Here is a 27,024-nt window from a genome sequence, read left to right as displayed (position 1 = left end):
GATTAAACTCAGGTCTGCCTGTAGCTCCAGAAAAAGAAGTGCTGTTCCACCTTGCTGGACTCTGGCTGGCACTGATGATGGGTACTGACCCTCTCTGCTCTGTTCTATTGTGTGGACGAAGGCAGAACAGGACTGAATGTCTGCCAGGGATGCACAGAACTGTGGCGTAAATGTATTGACCTCATGTACAGTATGTGTGGCAGTCAATTGCAATGTCAATGTGTTAATGCTCACATGCCTAAATAGAAATTGTTGAAATGCCCGGTACGCAGTCCATTTCAGTGCTATCTCCTCTCCTGCCTAAATGCATGTGTGCAGAAGTCCATTTTCACCAAGGGATTGTAGGTAGAGTAACAGTACACCAGGCATACAATATTCACACTTTAATGCACCGGGCAGGGCTCCTGTAAGAACAGTTCTCTCCTATCCCTGGGCTAATCAAGAAAATAAGTATGAGTAGGTGATGCAGTGCAGAAAAAACTTCTCTTTTTTCCATGTGACTGGCCTGGTACAAAAGAGTCATCTTTTCCCAATTAAGCTAATGTACCTGGAGAGCTCCACGCACAAACAGAGGGGTCTGGGGCCTGGGGCCAGGATTAGTGGCTGCTGCTCACCCTGTCACAGAGGGAGCCAGTGTAAGGAGTAGCTAATTAATGAAAGTCAAGGAATGTCTGGAGCAAAACGGATGAGAAACACCCAGGCACCTGTCTGTCTGTTAACAGCCATTTGCAGATGAGCTCAATGATATCAGCCCGAGAGTCTCAGAGGATGGCTGTCCGTTCTATGATTAATTGTGTTTAGTTAATGAAGTGAAAGGCACAGTCAATCTGGCTTGTCATAAAACACAAAACTGAGTGAAAAATATGGATCAGCATCTGTCTGTACCCCTTTCTTCCCTGTCTGATGCAGTTAATCCCACTGGAAATAACTCCCCTACCTCTGACTGACTTTGGAGAGAAAACACACTTGGGAATCACAGGACAGCTCTTGACTTGAGAGCTACAACAGAAAACAAAATATAAGGAATCATTAAAAACAAATTATTGAAATGCACAGTAGTCTATCTCATTTCTGCAAACATCACCTCCTAAGCACTCAGTTTCTCACTGGAAGGACTGGGCTGAATTATAGGAGAAACCCTGGTAACTGTTTATATTATTGTCAGTAATTCTATTAATATAGTAAGTGCATTAATTGATAATTGAAAAAATATTAATAATAATGAATAGATTATTAATTAACATCCTTACCAGTAATCACATTTTTCTCCCTAGCTCTACTGCCTGTGTGAAACTTGTGTAACATCACTTGATTACACTTACCTGGGATGATCAAATTACAAGTGGGTGTGTCATACAGGGATGAAAGTACATTTTGGAGGTATGTTTACTTATATACAGAAAGTACTAACAGTATTTTTGAGGTCCTTCCCCCTGGTTTCTCTTGATTGACAAGCGAGCTCCTATAAATAATGGTGGCAGTGCCATTTCTACAGCTCCTCCAAGAACAAGCCTCCCTGATCCCACTTCTGCAGAGAGCCCTGGAGTCCGGACCACAGATGCAGCTGTTAGGCCACAAAGTACTACGGTAAGGAAAACAGAAAAAAAAGTACTGTGAAGTATTGCCTCTCGCTACTGGGCAGGGCTGCTACTTTTGCAAAGTTATGGAGAATGGGCTATAACAACATGGTGAATGTGCAATATAGGAATGTCAACATGCATACTCTGCATCAAAATCATTTGCGTATTATCAACTAGAATTCGCTTGCATGTTTTGCAGTGGTTATAAGAGTGCAAAAACAGTAACAACACCCCCATTTCATAGCAATCTGGTCCTTTCATTAGTACTAATGAAGCATACGAAACAAAAGAACGAAACGCATTATGAATATTTTATCTCCACATAATGGTGATGTGTGTTTTTCTGCACTAAGGCAATTAGCATGAAATATCTAGATCTTTAAATATTAGAATCTGTGAGTGCGAGAGACTGAAATGGCCCAGTCTGCTATCTGTTAGTTGCTCTTCAGGGACAGCCTTTAGGGAGAAAGGGGATCCCTTTTGCGTCTTCATGCAGCTCATGTTGCACTCTTCTGACTGTGTGGCAGTGGGGGAAGCCAGGGGCAGTTCGTCCTGTGCTCTCTGGTGATGCTCCTCGCTGCTCAGGCTCTGGCTCTGCAGTCTGGCATCAACCTGCGCCGCTTCATCGGATGTGCCGTGCGGGAGTTCACCTTCCTGGCCCGGAAACCAGGCTGTGGGACGCTGCACATCACTACGGATGCCTGCTGGGGGCGCTGTGAGACCTGGGAGGTAGGGAAATGAGTCACCTATTGCTTTGGAAGGTCTGTAAGCAGCTAGGCTGCAAGTAGTGTTAGTGTGCAAGCCCCGCAATATATACAGTACGTTTACAATAGATACAGTACCGGCTGGAACCAGAGTTTGTGACGTTAATTCTAGCCTTAAAAAATAGCTGGTATGCACTTTTGTAACAGAGATTGTGATTTTTTTAAAATGTTTTTTTAACTGAATTGCTGTGGAACATTAGAAATGAAACACCACACCACAGGGCAGGAGAGGGAGGGAGTTCTGCTCTTTAGGCAGCGTCAGCCTGAAAGCTGCTCTCCCCCGAGAGATCTAATCCAGCTGTGGGGCTGCTGCTGGGTTCCTAGTTTCACGCCTCTGACCCGGCAGTCAGAGGAGTTCTACTTCCCTGGGCAATGTTTGATTTGAGGGTGAAGTTGAATAAAAAAAAAAGAGAATATGAGGACACCCCACAGTTGTTGTGAAGCCGATGGTACCACCACAGCCGTTACCGGTTCTGGATTCTGCAGCTGACAAGTCGTATTTCTGTGGCAGACTCCTTCGTGCCTGTTCTTCTCCCTGTGGCTGTTACTCGGCCCTCTGCCTGCTCTGCTCTTGCCCTGTACTTGTATCTGCTGCCCTTTTCTGTCTCAACAGAAGCCTGTCCTGGACCCCCCGTATGTCGAGTCCTACCAGCGAGTGTGCACCTACAACGAAACCAAGCTGGAGACGGTGAAACTGCCCAACTGCTCCTCCGGTGTCGACCCTTACTACACCTATCCTGTGGCTGTCAGGTGTGACTGTGGGGTGTGCCACACTAGCACCACCGAGTGCGTCTCCTCTGTCTAACCAGCATAGAGCCAGTGGGCACAAGGCTCGTCTCCCACACTCACGGCATTGCTTACTGTCAAACTTTAACTCACCTACTGCAGGTATGGCACCACTGCTATCTTCTTGCTAGGGATGCTGAGCACTGAAACACTGGCAGATGGGGCACAAAACCGAATTCTAACTCCCCATTCAACTCCTTAATCCTCGGGCAGCAGTGCGGAGCTTTTGGTCAGGGTTCTGGACCTGGGACTTGAAGGCTGTGGGCTCAAAGCCCAGGTGAGGCAAGGTACTCACCTGACCTTCTCCTGTAAAATAACCAGCTGTTTAAATGGATGCCACTTTAAGTTAAGTTGGGTAAAAGTGTCAGCCAAATCAATCAGTAATAATTCTATTTGCAGTATTTTAAATTTTGTCGCAAAGGCTTCTGAGGTGCACAGCATCTCCAGCAGATGTGGGAATGTGCCTGAGCTCAGTGAACTGAAGCAGTGCTAGAAGGGCCTCTTTGCCAGCCAACATCTCAAGCTTTCTTTCTTTCATTCGTTCAAACAGTATATAACACTTTTTTTTTCCTGTTTTCAACAATCATATACAACAAACCACATTTCCGAGTTTTTTTTTTGCTTTCTTTCTTTATGCGCCACTTGGTCACAAAAACACATCACCTATCTATCACTGCATTCTTGGGAGAAACACCAACCTGCAGTTTTCATAGGTCGTCCTTATCGCCAGTGCATCCATCAGAGAATTTGAAAGAAGTCAGGTTTCAAATTTAACAGCTAATTTGCTCATTTGTTCATTTTGTTCAAGCCAGCAGTCGTCAGCTTTGCTCCAGGGAGGCTAAACTGCAGGTACATTATTGAACTGAGCTGACTCCCTGCTAGAGTAGTTTAAACCAGGTTGTTCCTGACCTTTAGATATGGATCATTTGAAAACCTATTACCGTGTGGTCACCAGTGTTAGTAGTGAAAAAAATCACCAACATGAAATTTTATAAATGCACAACAAGCCTTTAATACTAAATTGCCTATGAATAAAACATTTCTATATGAAAACAATCTGGATCTGTTATTAATCATCAGCCCATAGTAGTTATCACCAGGTATTTACAATCTGTTTTTTAATACAGGTTCTAAAGAATATGTAAATGTTTTTTGCAACCTCTAATCTGGACTATTATTGAAGAATGTGTCTTAGTGACAGACTGTACTTCGTGGTTATGGGATCTTATTACATATTAAAAATGTCTTTTTTGTTATCTTTTGTTACCTATTGCTCTGTTCCTCATAAATGCAGAACATAACATCCACTTTCACCTGTTAATGTAAGGGGCATAACATATAGATCATTCAAGCATACCACCCCCCTTGACAATGAAGTGAAACTTTAAATAAAACAGACTTGAATTCTTACTGGTGTTGCATATTTTTAATTGCCATCAAAGTATTTACAGTATTTGAGAATTCAACTCAGAACAAACAAAGCAATGATAGTACACATACACTACATGGGTACTGGAAATAAAAGGGAAAGAAACACTATATAATAAGTATATTTAAAACACTTAAATATTGTTTGCATTTTAGTATTCAAGTTATTGCTGTTACCAGTGTTAAACCTGGCTTTCAGGAAATATACAGTACAAAGCAGTTGCATAGCAAACAGGCACAGTGTTGCAAGTGCACATAAGTGTACATAGAATATCGCTACATAATAAAATGAAAATAAATGACCCTATTTTAAAGGAGCACTTTGTGCCCTCCATCTGTTGAAAAAGAAAACTAGCAACTACTAAATCCCGCTGTTCCTGAGATCATCTTAAAACTACTTACAAGCGATTTTGTTTTAGCCAGCCATTTAACCAATGTAGCCTAGGGTCACTTTTCTTTGCAGTAAATCGGTATTAACAGAAGTAGGCACACTCACAGATAAAGGACACACATACAGAATCACTGATCCAATGGGAGGCACTGCATATACCAAGCTTCCAAACTCCAAAGTTTCTGCAGTAGCTTGCTGAGGGAGGTTTTACCTGGTAAAGACCAGTGCTCCTGATCTCGGTCGGGCTGCACTATTACTTGAAATTGGGGGTACTTTTAAACATCGGATTTCCGCAGTGTAGGCACTCGCAATGCTTGGAAACAGAAATGCACCCACCTAAGGTCAATTGTTAGGTCTGTCAAATGCATAGCGTACCTTCAGTTTCTTCTGATGTATTGATCAAATGAAACAATTACACCTTTACAGAAAAAAAAAGACTAAGCTGGAAACCCATCAGGTTGTAGTGGAACGGAAATAATCAGTCATAGGCAGAAAGCCACTTCGCTGGAAGTGACAAGCTGTTTCCTTCTTCGCTTCAGATCTACCCTGTCCACACAAGGAAAGAGAGTGGCTGAGCTGCTCACAATATCTGCTTCCAGGTCTGTGTTTTCCTCTCGGAGCATCTCAATTGTTTAATTTCCAGTCTTCCCACTACAATAAAAAGCAGTCTTTGAAATGAACACTCTTCCCCCAGAACCCCTCAGAGACCCCCTGTGCTGCACATTTCAATGTCTCACGGGATCCGTTATTTGTACAGAACTGTGCTTCATGGGGAAAAAAAAAAACTTGCTGATTTGCCACTCCTGTCAGATCAAAGGATCTGCGTACACAAAAGAAACCCTCCATTCGGCAGTCTATTTACTTCAAATTATACTAAAGGTTAATGACGGTGCTGTTTAAAAAAAACTCTAAAACCCCAAGTCCCACTCCCCTCTTCGCTGCTCTTTGCACTGAGACAAAGGTTTCTACTAAAAGGCACAAATTACAGTTTAATTCCTCAAGTCCACCTGTTGATAACAGGCCCTGCAGAATGCAGAACAATTTAAATAAGATTGCCATTCTCTCAGCCCATCAAGGCTGTTTTTTTTTTACTCCGAAGAAAGCTGCTGCTGAGAAAACGAAAGATCGGATCAGGCCATTTTAACAATAAGATGTAGAGTCACGTTAATCCGCTGTAGTACTAACATTAACAGCTAAGAAGATAGCGACAACAGCAGTGCCGCAATGTTAAAACTGGTCTGTAAAACATGAACGATTCACAAACCAGTTCCTGATCACTCACATCGATTTGAGACACCCGAGGTTAATCTGAATAAGAAAGACCTAATGATGGAACTGGAAAACTCATTCCAGGCCTTTATTCGGCCTGTTCTGTGATGGTCAAAAATCTTGCTTCATCATGAAAATATAGAAATACAAGGGGTTGAAAAACAAAACAAAAAAAAGAAATTTTTAAAACGAAACATTTCTGAAAATGAGGAAGTTAACAATCAAAGTTAAAGCATTAGTGAACAATGGCAGGCTGTGCTTGCTTATTCCAAGAATGTGTTAATAAAGAGTAAAATAGAATTGATTGTCAATAGCGATTGGAGGTTGTTAAAATCCACCTGACTCTTGATCTAACTTAATGCACACAAAATAAGAAAGAAAAAAACAAGATAAAACAAACATTTCATTAGTGCCAACATTTGGCCATAAATTTGCACACTGAAAGAATATTTAAACCCTTAAGAGATCAAATCCTTCAGTGTATAACAGGTTAGGTACCTCAGTTGTATTGTATTGATCAATAATAGGCTTTTGGTCTTTTTTTGACAAACTGGATCACTACAGATCAACTACAACAGAAATGGCACACATACTGTACCAAGTGGCTCTTATTTGAATGTATCAGGTCCCGTTACCGAAAAAGATTCTAACCAAGGACTTAAGGACATCAAAAGCTTAACATGGTACTGCAGTGTGGAGAAGGACAGGTACACTAAGAAAACTTCAGATGAGGAAGACATGGTATTCCTGTGAGCAAGGCCAGACATAAACAAGTCTTCTGCAATATGGCTGTAGGCTCACAGCCCCACACTGCCTCATCCAAATCGACACCACGTCCCCTGCAAGCAAATGTGTACTTCTCTTTGGGTCATTTCTGAATTGACTGCGTACCACAAGTTGCAGCACAGAAATAGAAAACCACTCAAAGTACTGTATGTGAAACCTGTAGTAAATTCTAATTCAGGCATTTGGGCACAAAACAATCAGGGCACTAACCCAGGAACCCAACAGACACCATTTCTGCAACTAATAGTTTAGGGTTCCTAAGGAAAGAGCTTTAATCAAGAGCACTGTAAGGACAAAATCCAAGTTTAAAAACAGTTCCTCTTCCTGGCATGGACTTCCTGCCAAGACAACTTCTCTTAATACAAAACAGTGTCTTACACATGTTCCACAGCCCTCACTGAGAAACTGTGACATGGAGGCACAGCGGAGAATCACAGGAGACAGCCGCACCTTGTTAATGAAGGTGCCAAGCCTCCAGCACACGCTTTTGCTGGTAGAGCTCAGTGGAGTTGAACACTTAGTTGTTTCTTCAAAGGATTAATTGAGGCACTTACAAAAATATATTTACTCTCCAAACGTAGGCTAGAAACCAAATGCCACTACTTAGTCAATGTTCATCTGTCACTTATTGCTTGCTCATACAAAAAATAAGAAACATCACCAAAGAGAGGAGGCAGCCCATCTGGCTCAGTGGACTGTCAGTAGCTAAGTGATCTGAGGATCCCATCCAGCTGTTTCCTGAAAGAAGCCAGTGTTAGCTTTCGCAACATGGCTGGGGAGCTTGATCCAGGCTACCATAACACTTTGTGCGAAGACGTGTTTCTTGTTTCTCGTTTTAAAGGCACTCCCCTTAGTTTCCGCCTGGGTTGTGTTTCACTGTGGCTCAGAAAGCCTAGGGAGGTGACAATTCCCTTCTGAAGAAAAATGACATTGTTACCAAGAAGGCCACACGCGCAGAAGAACTGGGTGTTGAAAAATAACCCTGCAATAAGCTTTTCACAGGAAGAAGACTGTAATAGAGAGTCTTCCTCCACTCCTTCGGAATGTGCTGGAGGCACCACCCAACAAAGCAGAATTTGCCTGCTCCACAAAGTCACATAAGCTTCATACTGTAGCTCTACACGTCTCTGCAGGTGAATTTGGGGAGGTAGAAGATGCTGAGATGTACAGAGTATTCTTCCTAACGTTTCCTGAATCCACACCAGAATCAGTCTTTGCACGGTGTTTGTCTCACCTGCGTCCAATGCAGGAGGATGCTGAGCTGCTGTACTCACTACAACACAGTACAGCTGAGGCTCCAGAGTGTCACATGATCTTCCAGTTCGTATCGCACTCATTTTTAATCAATTGATTCAATTACCCAGTCTAACTGCTCAAAACCATGCATGTCCAAAGTAATTAATGACTGATTAATTAGAAAGACCTCTAAAACCTGCAGGCTCTGTCTTTGAGTTTTAACACACTCAAAACTGCCACGATGTGACGCTGACATCACCCAATTCCAGGGAGACCTGAAAAGCGTAAGCTGACGTTTGTTTTAAGCTTGGCAGAAGAACACCCCGTTTGTTTTGTTTTTTTTATTTATTTATTTTTTGCTGCATCTTTGTAGTGCTTACAAACGTCCACTGTTTCACTAGAAGGGCCTTGTGCAAAACCCTCAGATAACTGCCATTCGCAAGCCAGAGTATGTGTTTAATCGAAGCCAGCAGACATGTTGAACGTTGTGTGCCTGTTGCACACTGGCACTGCTCCACTCTAGAACCTCCTCTGACAGGTACGTTAGCACTTAATTAGTTTACAGTCTACTTGAGTTACAGCTAATGCAAATAATATACCATAGACTATTATTCATTTAAAACAATTCATATAAAAATTGGCATTTCTCACTCACAGCTTTTGCTAAGGAGCCACCATGACCCATACCAGTCTCTAGGCGTCATTCAAAGCACACGAGACCGACCTCAGGCTTGCTGGCTGACTCGGAGGAGCCAGAAGGCTAGGGTTAAACTCTTTGTGCGATAAAGGCACTGACACGGAAGAACACCTCGGTAACCACACGCCGAGAGTGCACTCCTGCGTGGATAAATGAACTGCTGTTTGTGATCCAGCGGTGTATTAAACATCTTTCTGAACTGTGAAGCAAGAGAAGGAAAAAGGCCAGCAGTGACTCCATGGAGTGAAAATGAAAACCCTGGGAGGAATCTCACGCGGCAGAAGAAAGGTGGCGTCACTGTATGTGCTCTCGAGAAGCTGACCTTGTAGCCTGCTTGATAGCAGTAAGGGTGCAAATTACAAAGTGAGCTTCCTCTTTGGCTTGACCGAAGGGTATTATAGCGTCGTCCCCACCTGGGGTGAGGAGAAAATGGAGAAAATGCTCTCCTCTCAGACTGCACTGTAAGGGGGGGGCAGTTGTGTCCGAACACAGGTTGGTCACTCCGCCACCCAGGTCACTGCAGCTACTGCCACTTAACGGCCCAGCCGGAGACAGAGAGGGGCTGCTGAGGGGATCGCTGAGAATCTCAGAGGGACAGCCTTCTTCTGAAGAGGAGGCAGGTGTGCTTGTGAGGAAAGGGGAGAAGGAAGAGGATGATGTCTGCCCCCCCCTGGGGAGAGTGGCGCCTCTGTCCCGCCACTCCCCGCCCCCTCAGACGATGGCGCAACAGCCCCTGCAGGACGCACACCTCCTTTTCTTCTTCTTGGGGCTGAAGATAGTCAGGATGGCTTCGTCAAACACCGCCTTCAGGCCTTTCTGCGTGAGCGCCGAGCACTCCAGGTAGCACTGGGCTCCAATCTAAGAACAGAAGATAAAGAGGTGGTGGGTGGGTGGGTGGGTGGGTGGGGGGGGTTGGTGGCACGGCTCTTTCACCAGCCCACCCAGCCAACTGACAAGTCCGCTGTCCTGACAGGGCAGACCTGGCCACCCTATCCGCACGCCCGCTGTATCGTATCGTGGTTCGGCACTGTGCGGGGCCACGCTCTCGCCCGTGACGAGCACCGTGGGGCCACAGTGTGCGTCCGAGTGCTGTCAGGGGCCTCCCTCCACTGCCGAGCCCCTGACAGCACTCAGACGCACACTGTGATGCTGGGCTTATACAGTATTAGAATGTGCAACTGTGCTGGTTAGGTCACTTGAGAGCCACTAAATTCAGTTTTTTTGCAATGAACACCCCCTTACAGCAGTCCACAAAATCAGGTAACTGAAGGAAGGTGGCGGTAGTGCTCAAATTTGACGCAGACCCAGACACAGGGCCTAATCTGTTGCTCAACTTGGTGGCTTTTCGATAATAATGATGAGAAGAATACAATCCATATTCATGAAAGCTTTTTAAGAAACTTCTTTATTTTTTATCTGCAGATTTATCAGCAAACTGATATTAAGATCTGGAATAAACCCATCTATATAGGCCTTATAAACTGGTTTATCGCTTCTCCTCAGAGATTTCCGCCCTAAAACTCTGCACGAGTCTCTTCATTGTAGTTACAGCGTGCAGCGTATAGATACAGAATCACTGACAGCGCCAGTCAGCCAGACAAATCTGGCTCTTCTGTGGTCTGGCTGCAGTCCTTCTGTGGCAAACAGATAAGTGGAACAACAAAAAACATTCTACTCTTGCAAAATGTAGGAAATGTCTCATTGCAGTCTGCACCATCATCAAAGGAGTTGCGCCCTCTAGTGGGCCACATTATCAAGCACAGACAAGAACAAGAAGTTCAAGAGGGATTTTGTAGGATCCTTACTTATTGTACATCAGGTATGGACTTTTCAGAACTCACTGTTAGACCTTATGACTGACTGTTACATTTATGCACGAAATGGCCGTACTCATACGTTACTGCCATGTGAAGTTTATATACCCCTTCTTTGTCCTAGGTGAACAATACTAGAGTGTAAAGTTTAAAGTAAGTTGGTTTGGGAAGTTAATATAAGATACCCTACCACCAATTTGAATCTGTCCTATCGATTTTAAACATTATTAGTTTTTCTTTTTTTCCCAAAAAGGAGCCTGAAACCTAGCGTGGTAGAAAATGGTACTTCACGAATATGGAGTTCTGTTACCCCCAGTAGTGGACTGCTGTCCCAAGGCAGTTAGCAGGAATTGCACAGCCCTGCTCCATGCTTTGCTAATTGCTGGTGTCTGCAGGAGCACACTGTAGGCAGAGAGTGAGGTCATCTCTCTGTGCTGCCCTCTGAGCTAAGCATGTGTCATGTGTCAGCGTGCGTAGGCTGCAAAGGAACAAGTAATAGGTTTATTCCATGCAGAAAAGAGAAGAAAAAAAAACACTACAAAGAAGGCTCCACAACTGAAATGTTGTGTTTTCTTTCTTCTCTTTTCAGCATGGAATAAACCTATTACTTGTTCGGAATGCCTATCAACAGTGAAACTCCACCAACCTCTTTGGCCAATTTGACTCCTTGCTCAAAAGTCATGGGCTTCTCCTTCATGTGCAGCAGGCGGGCCAGGGTCTTGGGATCATCCCGCAAATCAATCTGAAAGGCAAAAATACGCAACTGAAAAGAAAACCGTGACAGTTACTGTTAAAGGGGAACTGCAACGCTATTTTTATATTTTGGGTTCAAAGAGAATCAGCATTGATGAGTGCATTTCAAAGCATTTCAGGCTTTAATTCAATAGAAATATTGTTCTCGACTTTGATACGGTTTTGCCTGCAAATGTTAGCTCTGCACGCAGGTCACGTTGGAACATTTCTGCGATGATATGTCTGCGAAATAATGTCACGTAACATTAGTCGCTAAGGCGACTATTGAGCAGGAAGGGCGCTTCACACCACAGCTCTTGAAAAACTCTTGCTCTCGCCCATGGCAAGATCAGCAGTTTGCAACAACACACCCGCCATACAGTACCTTCACAAAGTTCACGATTTAATAACCCGTCTGAGAAAGTGGGACTACAGTTCCCCCGTAAATGTAAAAAAACAATGCTGTCTGATGTGAAACAGACATTCGTTTTCTCCCATTACACTGACCCATGTGAAATAGCTGATCACTGTTCAGCCCCACTCGACGCTTCCCCCAGCGCCCATCTGGGAGAGATGAAGACATCAGCCCTCCTCCACGTGTACTCCAGAACCATCTGCTTCCTGTTCGCGCTACAGCAGACACAAGAGCATCTGGCTCCAGGCAGCTAGTGGAGCACGATGCAGGCAGTCATGCAAGGAGCAAAGACAGCAGGCACAGAACTAGGAGGTTCTCGGGGCTCACCTGCGTTCCGATGAGGATGTAGGGCACATGGGGCATGCAGGCCTTGAGTTCGGGGACCCACTCCTCCTGGACATTGTGGTAGGAGGCCGGGTTGACCACCGAGAAGCAGATGAGGAACACGTCAGTGTTGGGGTAGGACAGCGGCCGCAGCTGATTGTAGTCTTCCTGTTGCACAGAGGAAAGAGAAAATCAGAGCTCTCAGTTCAGCCCCAGCTGAGCCCTTAATGGGTCAGCACAGAGCAGACGCAGTTCTAAAGCTGGAAGATATCCACTCCGTGCGTGTTCTCTCTAATTTATTTTCCTCCCTTCTGTTTTACATCTGGAGCTGGAATGGAAACCTTTAACTTAATCAGCGCTGCCTAGAAATGGCCTGGGAGGTCTGCTTCCTGATCTCAGGGCCTCCCCACACACTCCCTCAGGCCAGGCAGGAGGGGTCGGGGGCTGCATATCTGAGGATCACCTTACTTTTCTCAGAAGCATACCCATACGTGAGCTGTCCCTGCCTAGTCCAGGAGCGTGGGTGCAAACACAAATCCCCCGCAGCGACTGACCTGGCCCTGTCTCGAACCCTGACCTGCCGCGCCCGGCTTCGCATGAGCCACCCTGCACTCTGCGTGGCGTGGCAATGGAGAAAGCAAGCCCCTGAGATACTACATTATGCACGTTCTGAAGTGTCTCCAGGACAGCTAAGGGAAAGTGCAAGACCAGGACAGGATCAGGGAGTGTCCAAGCCGTTTGTGCGTGTTCTGTAGAAGAAAGAATCACCTCAGTAACCAAGTTGTTAGTGCTTTTAAGCACTGGCAAATGCACTGATTTTAAGCTTTCACGTGTAGTTCTTTTTGCAAAAGTTTGTTTTAAAAATGTACTGAGTGTTCAACGCTTTAAAAACAAAGCTTTTACAACTTTTTTTGCACATGAAGTTCCAGGGGAAGTCACATCTATCAGATGACATCTCTGATTCCACAGGCAGTTCACCATCTCATTTTCCACTTTCAAGCAGCTCCTTTTATTGAATTAAGGAGACAAATGGTTAGAGGACGAAAGCGTGAGGTTTACAGTATTGCCGACTCCAGGCTTCTGGTTCATCACTCAAGCATTATCGATTTCTCCATTTCTGATCAATATTTAAAAATAGCACCGTACAGAAAGATTCAGTGTTTTCCTGTTCTTGCCTTGCAAAATGCAGATGCGTGGATTGAGTTTGTAATCGAAAAAGGGGCGAGCGTGTCACTTGCACAGTGACAAGAAAGGGTGTTTCCTCAAAACGGCTATTTTGGACTTATGAAATGCCTGGGGAACATTGGGATTCTGTAAAAGTAATATGTTGAAGGCCCCCCCTTGTTTGTGGTTCACTGAACTGGTTTATACGCTTCTGCTACAATGGAAATGCTGACGTTCAGTTGGTTACAATTTTTCAGAAACTCTATTCCTTGCCTACGTCCCTGCTTGCGAATAATAAGACCCCCTATTGACTAGTAACTTCAGTCTGCAGGATGTCTGGAGCATGTCCTGTTGTACAGTTGGTGCACGCCAGTACAGAAAAAAGCCTTTCAGGTTTTCATCTCCAAACCTTGTCAAGGCTGTTTCCATTACCCCTGTCACACAGCCCCGCGCTGAAACACAGATGTACGGTACATGGGGAAGCAAGGCCAGGAACATGAGCGGTTAAACAAGCTCACAGAAAAATAAAAAGATGTGCCGTGCAGAACCTGCCGACTGTAGGCCACAGAAACGAAAAGTTACAAATGAGAGGAGGCCATTGGACCCATACGAAGGTGGCACAGTGTCAGTTTGGGAGTGAATCAGAGCAGTGTGCGAATTTTACGGGAGAAAAGTCAAAGGACTTGTCTTGTGGAGTGTTGTAAATTTTAGGACACAAAATTTAGCATGCGCAACTGAAATCAGACAGTAAAGCACATCCAGAATTGTGCTGTAAATTAGAGCAACTGTATTACTTTTGGTGGAGATCAGAGTCAAACTATATTTCTGTCCGATTTATGTTCAATGCTAAAGACTCCCAGGCAAATTGCGATATTCATTTCTCAGTATTGTATGAACGTTAAAGAGACCATTTTTTTAAATTAAATTTCTAAAACAGAAAATTACATTTGCTAATGGCGAGGTGAAATCATGTGTTACTAATGTCGCCAAGAAAAGCTGACAAAACAGCCCTCCTCACATAAAACATTGGAAATAGGCTGGGGAAATGTGAAAATTCAACAGCGCAAAACTGTCGGATGGAAATGACTTCGCACAGGAGTACAGGCTGCAGTGATTTTCAACAGGACAGTTTAAATATGGACGTAATGTGCCTTAATTTACTTCAGACATATTTGTTCTATTAATAAACAAAATGGGTTATGCTATAATGTCCTGATTAAATTATAGGAGCAACAGCTGATTTGGGTTAATTATTTCAATGCCGGATCAATGCTGCGATGTTGAGACAAATTCTCCAGAATTCTGGGTGTGAGCTGTGAATATTGCCCCCGGTATAAATCCAGAGAATACTGCAACACATTGAGATAGCAGGAATCTCACCCTAAACATGAAGTAGTCCTGCTGTGAAGAATTGTGGGGGGTCTATTTATCCTCTGCCAATAACTACTGTGCAATGCCATGTGCTGAATCCTGTTCTGCTTCTTTAATCATTGGGTATATGGTTCTGCTGACATCTAAAATGAGCTAAGAGAGTTCAAATTACTTTATCATCTCTGTGCAGGACGGACCTTACATTCACAAAGATGAGGGCCTGTTAGAGATGATGACTTCTAAGGTGAAATGAATGATTATTCCTGTCTGTCTGTGGTGGCCCGTTTACATGCTGGCTAGCTGGTGTGCTCAGTGAACACACTCTTATTTCCTTATAGAGGCACGTGCTATGTCAGGTGGCACCTGTGATCAATGTCTAAATCACCCGGTTGTGGTAAATTACCTGTCCAGCAGTGTCATACAGACCGAGCAAGTGCTGCCTCCCCGAAACTGTCACATTTACTGCAAGAGAAAAAAAAAATGCAAGTGTAGGTCACGATACATACATACAGTATACAGTATGACAGAACATGAGAACACAATCAAATAATTGCATTTTTTTTTACACAATGGCCCAGGAGCATGGCATTCTAGAACTCCTTGTTTATCTTTCTAACTCCTGAGGTAGAAATTAGTCTCTGAGCCATTTTGCACAGTTTACCTCTAAGACTGCACTGAGAAAAAAATCTAGCCATACGTCTTCCTCCTTCAGAGTGTTGATCAAGAGGCCCCGGGTCTAAAGCCCATTTTGGACACTTTTTCATTCATTTGTACATTCCTGCCAACAAAATTGTACTTTTGCTACTACTGAATAATTCTTTGATGTCTAACTAAAACATACTGTAAAAAGCTCACAGAAATATGCAAAAGCATGCGTCTAGTAACACAGCTGCTTCGGTTAAATTTGGCTTTACTTAGTAAAAAAACAAACAAAAGCAGTTTAATGCAGCACTTCCTGTATTATGTTCTGTTGTCAGAACAGAAAAAAGGAAGGGATTGTGGGGGACACCCAATTCCTCCTCCTGACACTAAAAGGACATCATTAAGACACAGAAAACAATGTGCAACAAAAGACAAATTACTGGAATGTAAACAGAAGTAAAAGACACCCTCTCACACACCTTTGAACAGCTGTAGTGGTGAATTCTGTTCACATTGGCTACATGTGTAATATTGCACCCTGTTGATTAACGATATGAGGATTTATTACTGGGCACTGGCATTAATAAATGGCAATTAAGAGCCACACTGTAACATCCCAGGCCCAGAGCAGTCAACTGTTTGCAAATGCTGCTCTGACACTCCACAGTTCTATTGTGTAACCCAGCAGGTTCCGTTTGTGTCATTTAGCGTAACTAACATTCTGAAAAGCACGTCTTCTCCGCTGTGAGTATCTGGCACACAGTTGTAGTGGGCTCTTCTATAGAGCACATCTGGATAATGCCACCCATGTCACGTCCACAGTTGTCAAAAAGGGGCGGCGATCTCTAGATGAGAGTGTAGGAAATTGCCCCCCCAACTCGGACGTCGAACATCACCACGGGGTCAAAAAGCCAAGCGTTCCACCAAATCTATATAAGAAACTTGCTCTCAAATCGCAGAAAATGCAAAAATGGAACACAATCTGATGAGTAACAAGATCTTTACACAGTGCACAAAAGTTTCTACAGCTCTTCAGACTGGACAGTAACTTAACCCTGATACACACCAGGTCCCCAGTCTGCATTGCTTATTGTACACAGGAAGAATTTTGTTACTATAACTTTAAATGACATTGTGTATTTCTTTAAGTTACGATACAATAAAAGGGGGTAAGTTCAAGACTCAGTTCTTCTTTCCTGTGCGTTCAAGACTACTGGAGATCAGGACATTCCGAGATTCAGAAAATGACTACGCAAACCCACTTAAAATCAGCAGTACGAAATTAGAACACTAAATGAGGTGTTATTGTAGTGTTCTTATATGTGATGGCAGGAAGAAAATGCATGATGTGTCAATTGTACTCCAACAGCAAAAAAAAGTTTTTCTAAAATGCAATGCGTCATAAAATCCCTTTAAGGAAATCTTGTTGCTTCACTTGCAATTATGGACTTAACATCTCACCAAGGACCAACGTTTTTTTTTTTACTGACGTGTATATAATAGACCCTTGAGCTGAAGAATATCTGCTTCCCTAAGGACCTTAGTGGTCAAAGCCACAGAAAGATTGCACAATCTGTTCAGGCAGCAATAATGGGCGATGCACGTTTTAGAAAAGACAGATACTGGAAAAGTGCAGAGGGCTTCAAGATGTAACTCTAATCCACAGCAACAAAGCTGTGTTTTTTTTTGTCAGACAAAGCTAAAAGTGGTAGGGCATTTTCTATAATGTAACAGCAAGAGCAAATACATCTATGGATTATACAACAAGATTTGAAGTATAAGACAAGTATGTGTTTGCAAACACATTTTGTGGGAAGTTAGTTCTTCTAACCTATGCATGCAAAGGTTGCTTAAGAAAGGCTGCTGTTGTAAGTAGTGTTAGGGGACCAGCAGGTGGTGATCTTTCCTCTTGTCTAGAGTTTGCAAAAAAAAAAACAGCTCCACTGCACTGTAGGAACTGTCTTCCTTTGGAGAGATGCTAAACTAAGGGTCCCGTAAAGATCTTACGGCACTGTTTGGAAGAGTAGGGATGTTGACTTTAGTGTGTAAATTCTACAATGGGCTTTGCCGATCTGGACTCCCTCTTAGTTCAACTGGTGAATCAAAGGCTCACGTCTCCACCTGATCCACTGTGCTGTGGGGCTGCTTGTGCAGAATTGCTGCTCAGTGGATGATGATATGGATTACCGCCCGTATGCGAGGGGCTTAGCAATGGAAAATACTATACAAATGCAGGGAGTCTTAACTGACAATAAAAGTGAGTCTGATTCATTTTAGTTTATCTTCCCCAGTTAGATCAGCAATGCACAAGCATTTATCCACATTGCTGGTGGATATCTACACATAGAATATCTTGCAAAACACAGTGCCCGTGAAACCGTGATTTCTGTGCTCATCAGTCACTGCAAGCTCTGTGAACATAAAGGGCAATGACATCTAGAAAAACAATTAAAATAATAATAATAATAATAATAATAATAATAATGATCAAAAGAAATGTACTTGCATTTTTGGGCTTCTCTTGCATGTTGATCTTAAGAGAGAAAGACCTTTCAGAGGTAAAACTGAAAAAAAAGCACAATGTGAATGTACTGTACAGAAGCCAAGATACTCAGCTCAGCCTTTCTCCTTCACCTCACTGTGACTCATGCAGACAGATTTTGGCCCCAAAGAGTGCTCTGCTGTCATTTTGGCCTTATATTTAACCCTATTAGCAGAATGCAAATAATGCCAGTACAGAGTCACATTAAATGTGTCAATGAATATTCAAAAATGCCTTAAGATGTAAGTGAACATTATTATATTGAAGGATCAATCTTCTTCACAAGACTATCGGGCTATTGTTGGCTTATTCAGCAATGTGCAAGTATTGCTCTTGGCAAAGGACTGCAATAAATGTAGAAAATGTAATTATTTATATTGAGTGTATTTATATAACCTTGCAGTACTAGAGATCAGTGGAAACTGCAGTGGTAATCTGTTGCAGTTGGAAAAAGTTCTAACTAGGTGGAGTTAAAGCAGGAATGACACTTCTGAAACCTTCTGAAGAACAGAACAATTGTATTTTTCATATACTCTGCTACCAGAAACTACTGTTAATGTTTTAATGTTGCTTTATTAGCCCTATACAATTTCTTGCGTTAGGAATTTGTCTTTTCGCATACCCCAGCTTGCTCTCCTTGAGACACAGACACACAGACAGGGGGAGAAGCTGGGGGTCAGAGGGCGGGGTCAGCCATCGTACAGCGCCCCTGGAGCAGTTGGGGTCAAGGGCCTTGCTCAGGGGCCCAACGGATTAGGATTCCTCTGCCGGCTGCGGGATTCGAACCGGCAACCTTCCAGCCACAGGCACAGATCCTGTGCCACAGAGCCATCGCTTCGCCCCTGAGCAACTATCTTGGATCCTAAGACATTCAAAGCCTCAGAAAACACAAAAAGCAAGTTCGAGACAAACTTAACCTCAGACTTTAAATTCAAGCCGAGATGGAGTTTGGCTACTCTGTATTTTTCCTCTCACTTGGCCACACTGGGCTCTTGAGTTTATATAGCCCAGACATCTTCCAGCTGAAGTAAGTCTTACTGTTACTGTTTAATGCACTGTTAGTGTTATCAAGTTAATGAGAGTCACTGCCTGTAATTAGAGAATATAGTGAATCTCTAAAGGCCTACTGGTCCTAACTGACTTCAGTGTGTTATATAACAGAATATATCTAAAATACAGACAAATGCAGAACGGTGATCTTCTCAGAACTAACAAAATTGATGCAATGATTGCTGTTCACTTTTACATGATTAATTACACTATTCTGTCTCTAAAACAACTCAGGATTCGAGAGACTCTAGAGGGATTTAGAAGGTGTCCTAGAGACTCTTTGACCTAAAAGGGGTACGTTAGACAGTCCAGCATGAGAAGCCCCAATGTCGTAATACTGCGATGTGGCCGATCTTGCTTTGACACATTTGCAGATAACAGAACATAAGATCTTGAAAAACTGAATTATTAGGTTGACCATATTAAAACTGAACACACCGTCCCACGGATTACAACAGGCGAACGTCGGACTGAAGCACAGAGCTTCAATGTTGGTTTTGTGTTCTGTGCTGAAACAAATTCAGCGAGGATTTATCTCTACCCCATACTATTCAAAGAGCAGAGAGCGTAACAGCTGAGCGCAGCCAAGTCATGCCAAATGAAGCACACTCTATTAGTGCTCAGACGTGCTTTACAGTCTTCAAATAAATCTACATAGAAGTCTCATTGCACAGCAGGTTGGAAGACAAAGGTGTCACTGCCTACATTTGGCAGCAGTGTGGTGAACTGAGAAGCAGAACGATTTAAATCTCCAGCATGGAGGAGTGTCTGGGATCTGGAGAAACTCCCACTGGGACAGCACTGCCACAGGAGAAACCCAAGGACCTACAATGGGGTTTTATTTTCTGTGCAAACCGAATAACAACGAACGAGATACGTTTGCACTTACATAGCGAGAGTGTGGAGCTAATTCTACAGCATAAAATCAGACGGATAAGGCAAAAAGAATTCTTTTTAGAAGAAGGCTACCTCTGTCCACTTGGCAAAGTGGTTTAGATTTATAAGTTCTCCGTCGTAGTACAGCGTGCAGGATCGTAACAGGTGTTTCCTCTTATTTGTTTTTTTTTTTTTAAGATAAAGACGTCCTGAAGAAAAAAAAACACAAAAAAGAACAGACTCTGAATTCCCCCCCGTGCTTTCAAAGCAGTGAGGCAGGGCTCGGATGCACACAGAAAATCCTTGAAGATAAAAAGGAATCCTGGGGAAAGCAGTTACACGTCCCTGCGAAGTATTTTTCTGCTAAAAACAGACGCCAGATATCCTGAAGCCTCGCTGGTCCTATTGCGTGTTTGATGTGGAGGCGAGATGCAATCTGGCAGACGTACAGCCCACTATTATGTTCTGCCTGGGGTAAGGGGGAGCACAACACCTTTTCATCCACTAATATCTTCCGATTTCCACACATTCATCCATGTGTTTTAAACAGCTGCCTTGGGACACGTTTTACTGCCCATTCCTGTCAGTTCGTGGCGCCAATGAAAGCATTTAAAGTGCGGAATTAAGGGTTTCAAAAACTCGCCGTGGAAACAAAAGCGAGGGTATAGCACTTAATATACCACACTGCTGCTACACACTACTCGTTTTTAGAAACATAAAGGATTCATTGTGTTTGTCTGCTGTGACACAAAAGCATTCTGTCACAATAGTGCCATTACATAATGATGGCGTGTTAAGCTTCTCCCCTACAAGAAATGTTCCAGAGAACAAAATGTTTTTATTCATTTATTTCATTTTTCTGTTCATAGCTGCTGAGCAGCTTTGTTTCCCTAATGAGCTCAGTGAGCCTCTTAAACAACAGCTAAACTGGCACTTCTGTCTTTGCAGCTGAGGTCACCCAGCAATCTAAAAAGTGCCACACAGACACAACCTTTCTCTTGTTTTTATACAAAGTCCAAGCTTCCTTACAGAGGTGATTTTCATCCCTGCCTAACTTCAGTCCTCGATCCCCTAATGTAACCCCTTCTCCTGACCCCTCAACTCGTGGGGTTGAAATCTGGAAACAGGCTCAATGTGACCTCTCTCACTGGCACTGAGGACTTTTGTTCCACACACGATTAACGATTCTACAGGAGTTTAAATTCTTGATCAACTCTCACATCAAAGAGTGAAAGTAATGTAAAACCTGGAGGTGCCAAACCTACATAAACACTTATAATAATAATAATTATAATAATTGCTTACACTTATATAGCACTTTTCCTGGACACTCCACTCAAAGCGCTTTACAGGTAATGGGGACACCCCTCCACCACCACCAATGTGCAGCATCTACCTGGATGATGTTCTCAAGACAAGATCCACTTGTCTTGCTCTGCCTTATGAACACATAATCCTGCATTTATAATCCTCGGTTTGATGATGTTTCGCCAGGATTATCTCTTCTGTGTTGTCCAACATCCAACTTCTTTTATGTAACCTTGACATAGTGAGCATGGAGGCTGTCAGACCTCTCTTCCACTGTTGCACAGAATTACAAGGTCTTTCCAGGGCATGCTGCTGTGTAGGATATCTCCCAGACTCTGATGCATGCACAGTCACCATCCTCACAGAAAAGTTCATTTTAATGGTATTTCCTATGTGGGCTTGCATTCTGCATCACCAAGTTAATTGATAAACCTGTACACGGTCTGTCAGCCTCAGGTTTAGAACAACTTTCTAAAATCTCCTAGCATTCCTTGAAGTTAAAGCATTGTTTCCTTTCTTTCCATTTAGTCAAACTATAGTTGCCCTCTCCTTTCTTAGCTGATGTGTTATTTATTCAGCATGATTTTGTGGTTTCTTGAATTGTTAACAATTGTGATTTTAATTAAACGCAGTTTTGTATATTGAGTGACAACACAGTTCCCCATTGAAATGTGTTGACAGAAAAGCTACAGATTACTGCACACTGTCATCACTGAACAGCACAATTCTAATGTTTATTAGACAACACAACAAGATCTAAAAAGCAAAGGGGCTTATTACATTAGCTTTGTTTTTTTTTAATGAATCTTCTGTAGTTGGAACTTAGTTTGGAAAACTGCAGGGCCTTTAAAATCAACTGCATGCAATTGTTTTTCAGATACAACAATGTGACCATTCTAAACCAAACCCCTTTTTCTTTAAAAAGTGTAAATTCTGCCATTAAATAGCATTGTATAAATTTAGGGTAGATACAGAAAACATTATTCTGTCCCGTCCCCCCTAAAAGAACCTGATTTTTAAAAACATTATCAAGCCTCACCCCATCTCTGAAACATTTCATCTAATTTAAATATGAACAATTTCCGTCAAGACCAGCAAAATGTTTTTAGTGCTTTTCTTTTTCAAGATTATAACCTTAATCTTATCTAGAAAGTTGATCATGTTACTTATGGAATAAAAACAGCATTAGCAGCTTAGCCACTGTGTTTTTCTGCTTTTGAGAGACTAAGTTTCATAACTGTAGAAGAACTTCAATATGGGAACATAATCTTCAAGCAGCTCATTAAGGTTGCAAAGAGTTAATATTTTAAATGTTTTTGAATGTTTTTACTAGTTATCGAAGCCTCTACTTTGAAATGTCCGATGGATTTCCGAAAATACATACACCCCCCTTTTGGGCCAGTGGACAATTGGCATAAAGTTCATATGAGTGGAAAAAAATGTGAATCTTTAATCCTGTGATTTAAATCCTGCTTTTCTCATATTCCCACTGGATCTGACATGTGTTCAAAAATGATGTCAGTCCTTCCAGGAATGAAGTGATACAAGAACTACGGTCATATTACCATATCCTCCCATCTTTCAGGAAGCAGTCCGAGACTCTATGACTGTGTATTCAAGTATGTCTGTCTCACCAGCTGCCTATCAGTTTGACTGACACCCAAAGAGCAGTGGAGCCCTGCACCCAGGCTAATTCTCTCACCCAGCCTGGCACCTGTACAATACGACCAGGGCAAAAAAGTACTGAGACGGTTCCAGACCAGAGCCAGTGTCCTGTCTGCGACAGAAACTTAAGTCTAATTTAATTCCCTATTTCTCTATTATTTTCTCTACTTTTTGTTTTACTAAGGCAGCTACTGATGTCAAGATTCTCAAGAGGAACAGTGAATCAAGATAGTAACAATATAGTGATAATTGTATACATGCACTTTGCCACTCTATAGAATAATTCCCTAGAAATAAGCTCCAGAAAAACCTGTACCATAGTAGCAGTTTGCAAAACAATTACCATTTTTGGATCTGTTTCTTCATAAGCTTTTTGACTTGCCTGTTGTATTAAATGCATGTTCTAAGATTTGTACTCTTAGCGTTTTCAACAGGTTTTGAAAAACACATAATTACATCAAGCCCCTGGGGTCAGACTGTGTTTAGGTGGCTGGCTTTTGTCTGCACGCTCGTTTGAGCTGTGAAAATAACCACAGCTTGTTGCTCTTGGAAAAAAAAAATCAAGGCCAGTGCAATTCAAAATATTTTCACAACAGGCTCCACAATTAGCATTATGGGATGCATTTGAGCGGTTTTGTTAATATCGACCCGTCTTCAAGCAAGTTATAATTAGTGGGACCCACTAATGGCACGGTTTGTTTTCGTTTGCTCTTCGGTCAAGAGGAAAGGCGCTTTTCTCCTTGTTACCTAACATTACGCAATGATGACAGCTGGTATTTCGTGTCAGAGACAGATAGCGGTACCCACGTCTGTCCGGGGAGCAAGTATTCCACAACCCGAGCCTTGCTGACACGGAGGAAATAAGATACTGTAGCACTATTGTGTGCAATCGCAATGATCTAATTATACTTCACGATTCACCTTTTCAATTGGAATCACCACTCCGCACCGCCAAACAATTACAGTAAGCCGAAAGGGTCGAAATCACGTTTTTAGGACTCGAACCCACAAATCGACCCCAATAAGTATTTTTACCCTTCCCCACTTTTGAGTGCGCCAGGAAAAGTCAGTTGGTCTAAAGCACAGAAAAGTGCATAAACTTTTTTTGTGTTTTGTTATAACCCAGCGCCCCCATGGATTCTCTTTTTTTTTTTAAATATGAAACCACGTGTCAAGTTTCGCCTTTGAATTTTTAAAAGCCCTTCTCTAGCAGGCAGCCGTCTGCCGCCACCAGCCCCAGGCCCGGGTAACGTCCTCGGGCTAGCAGTTACGCTCGTCTCCCCCGTCCTCGCCCTCCGTCGCCGAGCCCGGCCAGTCCCTGAAGACCCCCTGGCCTCACGGATATCGGAGGGGGGGGGCGGGCTGTGTCCAGGCAACCGCGCGCGGTCGGCGGCACTGTACTCTACCTGCATAGTGGTCAAACACCGTGGGCACGTACTCCTCCGGGAAGGCGTCGTTGGCATAGCTCATCAGCAGACAGGTCTTCCCCACTGCCCCGTCGCCCACCACGACACACTTCAGCATCTTTTTCACATTATTCCGAAAGCTACCGCCGCTGCCATCTTCCTCCCTAATTTCCATCCTGCTTCGCCCGCTACCAGCATGGACAGAAAAAGTCGCCCGAACTTCTTCTCTCTATAATTATATTTTGTATTTCTTACTGCGGGTATATTTCGCAGCGCATCGCGTTTTCCCGGGAGAGGGGGGTGGTGGTAGAAGATTTACTTCTGCCCCTTGCGTTACAGAAAGACCGGTAAGAGATCGAGAAGTTTTGGTTTGTTTTTTTTGTTTGTTTTCGCTTTCCTCGCTTCTTCCGGGGGGTCCCGTTGAGTCGAGGATCAGAAAATCTGCAAGTCTGCTAGCCCCGGCTTCGGCGCTGGTAGGACTGGTCGCTGCGAGGGCTCAGCGCCGGGGAAGAAAACTTCACGAAGGTTGTCACGGTTAGGCTCGGGAAAGCGTCGCATCCCGTTTAAAATCCTCGGCGGGTCTCCCGGAATGAGAAGAACGGCTTGGTGGGCGATCGCTTCTTTGTTATTTTGCCGGCTGTATCTTTTTATTTTTTCCTCCTTTTCCCCCCCAGTTCCCTGAGATTGGTTTCTGACCCCCCGATCGCTTTCCGCTGCTTCGCTACAGTGTCAGGAAATCATGGGTTTCCTAGCGAATTCCATATTAGGCAGAGTGGGCTGGGAACAATGGTAGGTCTGTGCCTTATGTCCAACACAGGAACTGCACCCGAGCTGGGGGAGGAAAATCCCAGGACACCGGCGCTGCTTCCTTTTACCTTCGGTTTACCCTCAAAATGGGACGAAACCGCGCTGGGGACGGGTAACAGGCTGTTATTAAGGATGGGGATTCAGAACGCCTGCCGAGAATCCCGTTTTGCGGGGAATCGACTGGATCCGTCACGGCTCAGAGATCTAGCGCCCGGGCGTCTTTATTTTTCTCCAGATGTTTGCGGAGCCGTTAGTTTGAAACTTGAACCGCTTCCTCGGTGCATGGTGGTTTCAGCCGGCGGGGTTTTTAATAGCACCGCACGGAAAACTGAGGTCTGCGCGCCCGCCTCTGAAATGACTGCATTTTTTTTTTTACCAGCGTGAGAAGCCTTTCACGGAGCGTTCAACTGAAAGAAAAAAAAATCTGCTGCTGTTTTTGGGTGAGGTAAAAAAAAGACTTCACCTTTTCGTTCAAATAGGTTTTTCAAACATGTTTCGCACTTTTATCACATCATTATCACATCATTTACTTACTACCTACAGCTACGAATAGCACAGCAGGTTCAGTTCAACACTAAGAAAACGGACCGTTTATAAAATAAAATAATGTACGGAACTGGGGGGGAATCAGACTGCAATTCACCTTGTCCTGACACTATAGTTTCATGAGCACGGTGCACCAAAGAAATCTCAATGTGCACTAAAAACAAAACAGTCTCAAAAATAGTTTTGTACATGCAGCTGTAGTTCCGCTGATTTGGAGGGTGTGTGGAGAGCTGTCTTTAATATCAGCTGGTTTATCAGCGTAACGGGGCAGCTGCTGGAAGTCATAAGCAGTACTGTAGTTTGGACATCTTACAGCGCGTTTTTTTTTTAGCTTGTAAACCAGCAAAAGTCCGTTTAGTGATATTATACAGCGGAATCATTCCTGTCGTCGAACAGACTTTACAGCAAATTGTGCAAAGATTAACACGTGGAGAAAAATAAGAGCAGACCCACCCACACACAGGAAATCTGTTAATATAATGCAAATATTTGATTTCGTACTTTATAGCTTATGTAGATACATTCCAGGTTATGTATATTAATGAAGTAATGAAAGTACAATTTAAGTAAAAACAGAACAAAAAAGTAACATAAACTTCCTCTAAATCTCCCAGCGAACAACACGAGCCAGTATTTACCAGCGATTATTTCGACCCACTAATGTTATTTGCTGAGGTTATCAGAAAACAATAGGGTAGATAAGATAATTATTGCATAGCTGTTTAATTCACACCTGCCACTGACAAAGCTTAATTAGTCACAGCTGCTCTTAATTAAGCACTGTTAACCAATTGATCTCTTAATGCAAATCCAGTCCTTTCGGGACTGCGAAATATAGCGACTTGAATGTGGAATTGTGAAGAGTTTCGTGCATCTACCTCTGGGTAGACATCTACAGATGTCTAAATCACTACTTGTTGAATTTCGGGGGGGGCAGTCTTGATCACTTCATCCCAAGAATGGTAAAAAAAAATCCCAGTATTGTGTACCTTTCCTCACTGTAAATATCTGCACTACACAAACACATATGCCAACATATCAAGTTTCATTTTTTTTGTTTTTTAAATAGTAACATTTGAATGAATCGCGCACTTGTACTGAGTTGTTATTTGATTAATACGCAGCACTCCACCCACCCCTTTCCCAACCCTTATATCCAGTACAGCAGGGCTTCCCAGTCCTGGTCGTGCAGACCCACACACACATGTTGGTTCTTGTTCCAGGCGAGCCCTCAGATACACAATCTGACCCCTCATTTGACTCAATAACAACTAGGGACTGGAAACAAAATGCAGATATTCAATTGGAGCAACTTCTCAGATCCACCAAGGCATCGGTTACCTAGTGACGGTGGGATAGGATGAAACACAGCAGGCACGTGGTCACGGTGGGCACCCGAGCCTGTCCCGGCAAGCAGGGCGCACG

The 27,024-nt window shown here is 43.3% G+C and overlaps 3 protein-coding genes across 3 annotated transcripts in view; 2 read left to right on the top strand and 1 right to left on the bottom strand.

Moving 5' to 3' along the window:
* The first annotated feature begins 239 nt into the window (after positions 1 to 239).
* Positions 240 to 4,540, top strand: gphb5 (glycoprotein hormone subunit beta 5). The gene is made up of 3 exons (XM_088647848.1): positions 240 to 1,587; positions 2,108 to 2,309; positions 2,958 to 4,540. The coding sequence occupies exons 1-3, from the start codon at positions 1,472 to 1,474 to the stop codon at positions 3,147 to 3,149; spliced, it is 510 nt and encodes a 169-aa protein (XP_088503974.1). The 5' UTR covers positions 240 to 1,471; the 3' UTR covers positions 3,150 to 4,540.
* Positions 4,535 to 24,978, bottom strand: rhoj (ras homolog family member J). The gene is made up of 5 exons (XM_088647846.1): positions 24,247 to 24,978; positions 15,161 to 15,219; positions 12,226 to 12,390; positions 11,398 to 11,493; positions 4,535 to 9,795 (listed from the first exon to the last, which is right to left on the bottom strand). The coding sequence occupies exons 1-5, from the start codon at positions 24,419 to 24,421 to the stop codon at positions 9,649 to 9,651; spliced, it is 642 nt and encodes a 213-aa protein (XP_088503972.1). The 5' UTR covers positions 24,422 to 24,978; the 3' UTR covers positions 4,535 to 9,648.
* Positions 24,979 to 25,181: 203 nt separating this feature from the next.
* Positions 25,182 to 27,024, top strand: part of kcnh5b (potassium voltage-gated channel, subfamily H (eag-related), member 5b) — a 105,999-nt gene continuing 104,156 nt past the window's right edge. The window contains exon 1 of the mRNA XM_088647845.1: positions 25,182 to 25,493. The gene's annotated coding sequence lies outside the window, so the exon portion shown is untranslated. The remainder of the gene's footprint in view (positions 25,494 to 27,024) is intronic.

This window comes from Lepisosteus platostomus, chromosome 10 (genome assembly GCF_059453375.1).
Source record: "Lepisosteus platostomus isolate fLepPlt1 chromosome 10, fLepPlt1.hap1, whole genome shotgun sequence".
Lineage (NCBI taxonomy): Eukaryota > Metazoa > Chordata > Actinopteri > Semionotiformes > Lepisosteidae > Lepisosteus > Lepisosteus platostomus.
This window is presented reverse-complemented; position numbering and strand designations above follow the sequence as displayed.

Coding starts and splice junctions, on each gene's coding strand:
- gphb5 (XM_088647848.1), top strand. CDS start 1,472: ATGGTGGCAGTGCCATTTCTACAGCTCCTCCAAGAACAAGCCTCCCTG. Junction 1,588..2,107: donor TTAGGCCACAAAGTACTACG/GTAAGGAAAACA, acceptor ACTGTGTGGCAG/TGGGGGAAGCCAGGGGCAGT. Junction 2,310..2,957: donor GGCGCTGTGAGACCTGGGAG/GTAGGGAAATGA, acceptor CTGTCTCAACAG/AAGCCTGTCCTGGACCCCCC.
- rhoj (XM_088647846.1), bottom strand. CDS start 24,421: ATGGAAATTAGGGAGGAAGATGGCAGCGGCGGTAGCTTTCGGAATAAT. Junction 15,220..24,246: donor GGTGTTTGACCACTATGCAG/GTAGAGTACAGT, acceptor TTTCTCTTGCAG/TAAATGTGACAGTTTCGGGG. Junction 11,494..12,225: donor ACATCCTCATCGGAACGCAG/GTGAGCCCCGAG, acceptor TTTGCCTTTCAG/ATTGATTTGCGGGATGATCC.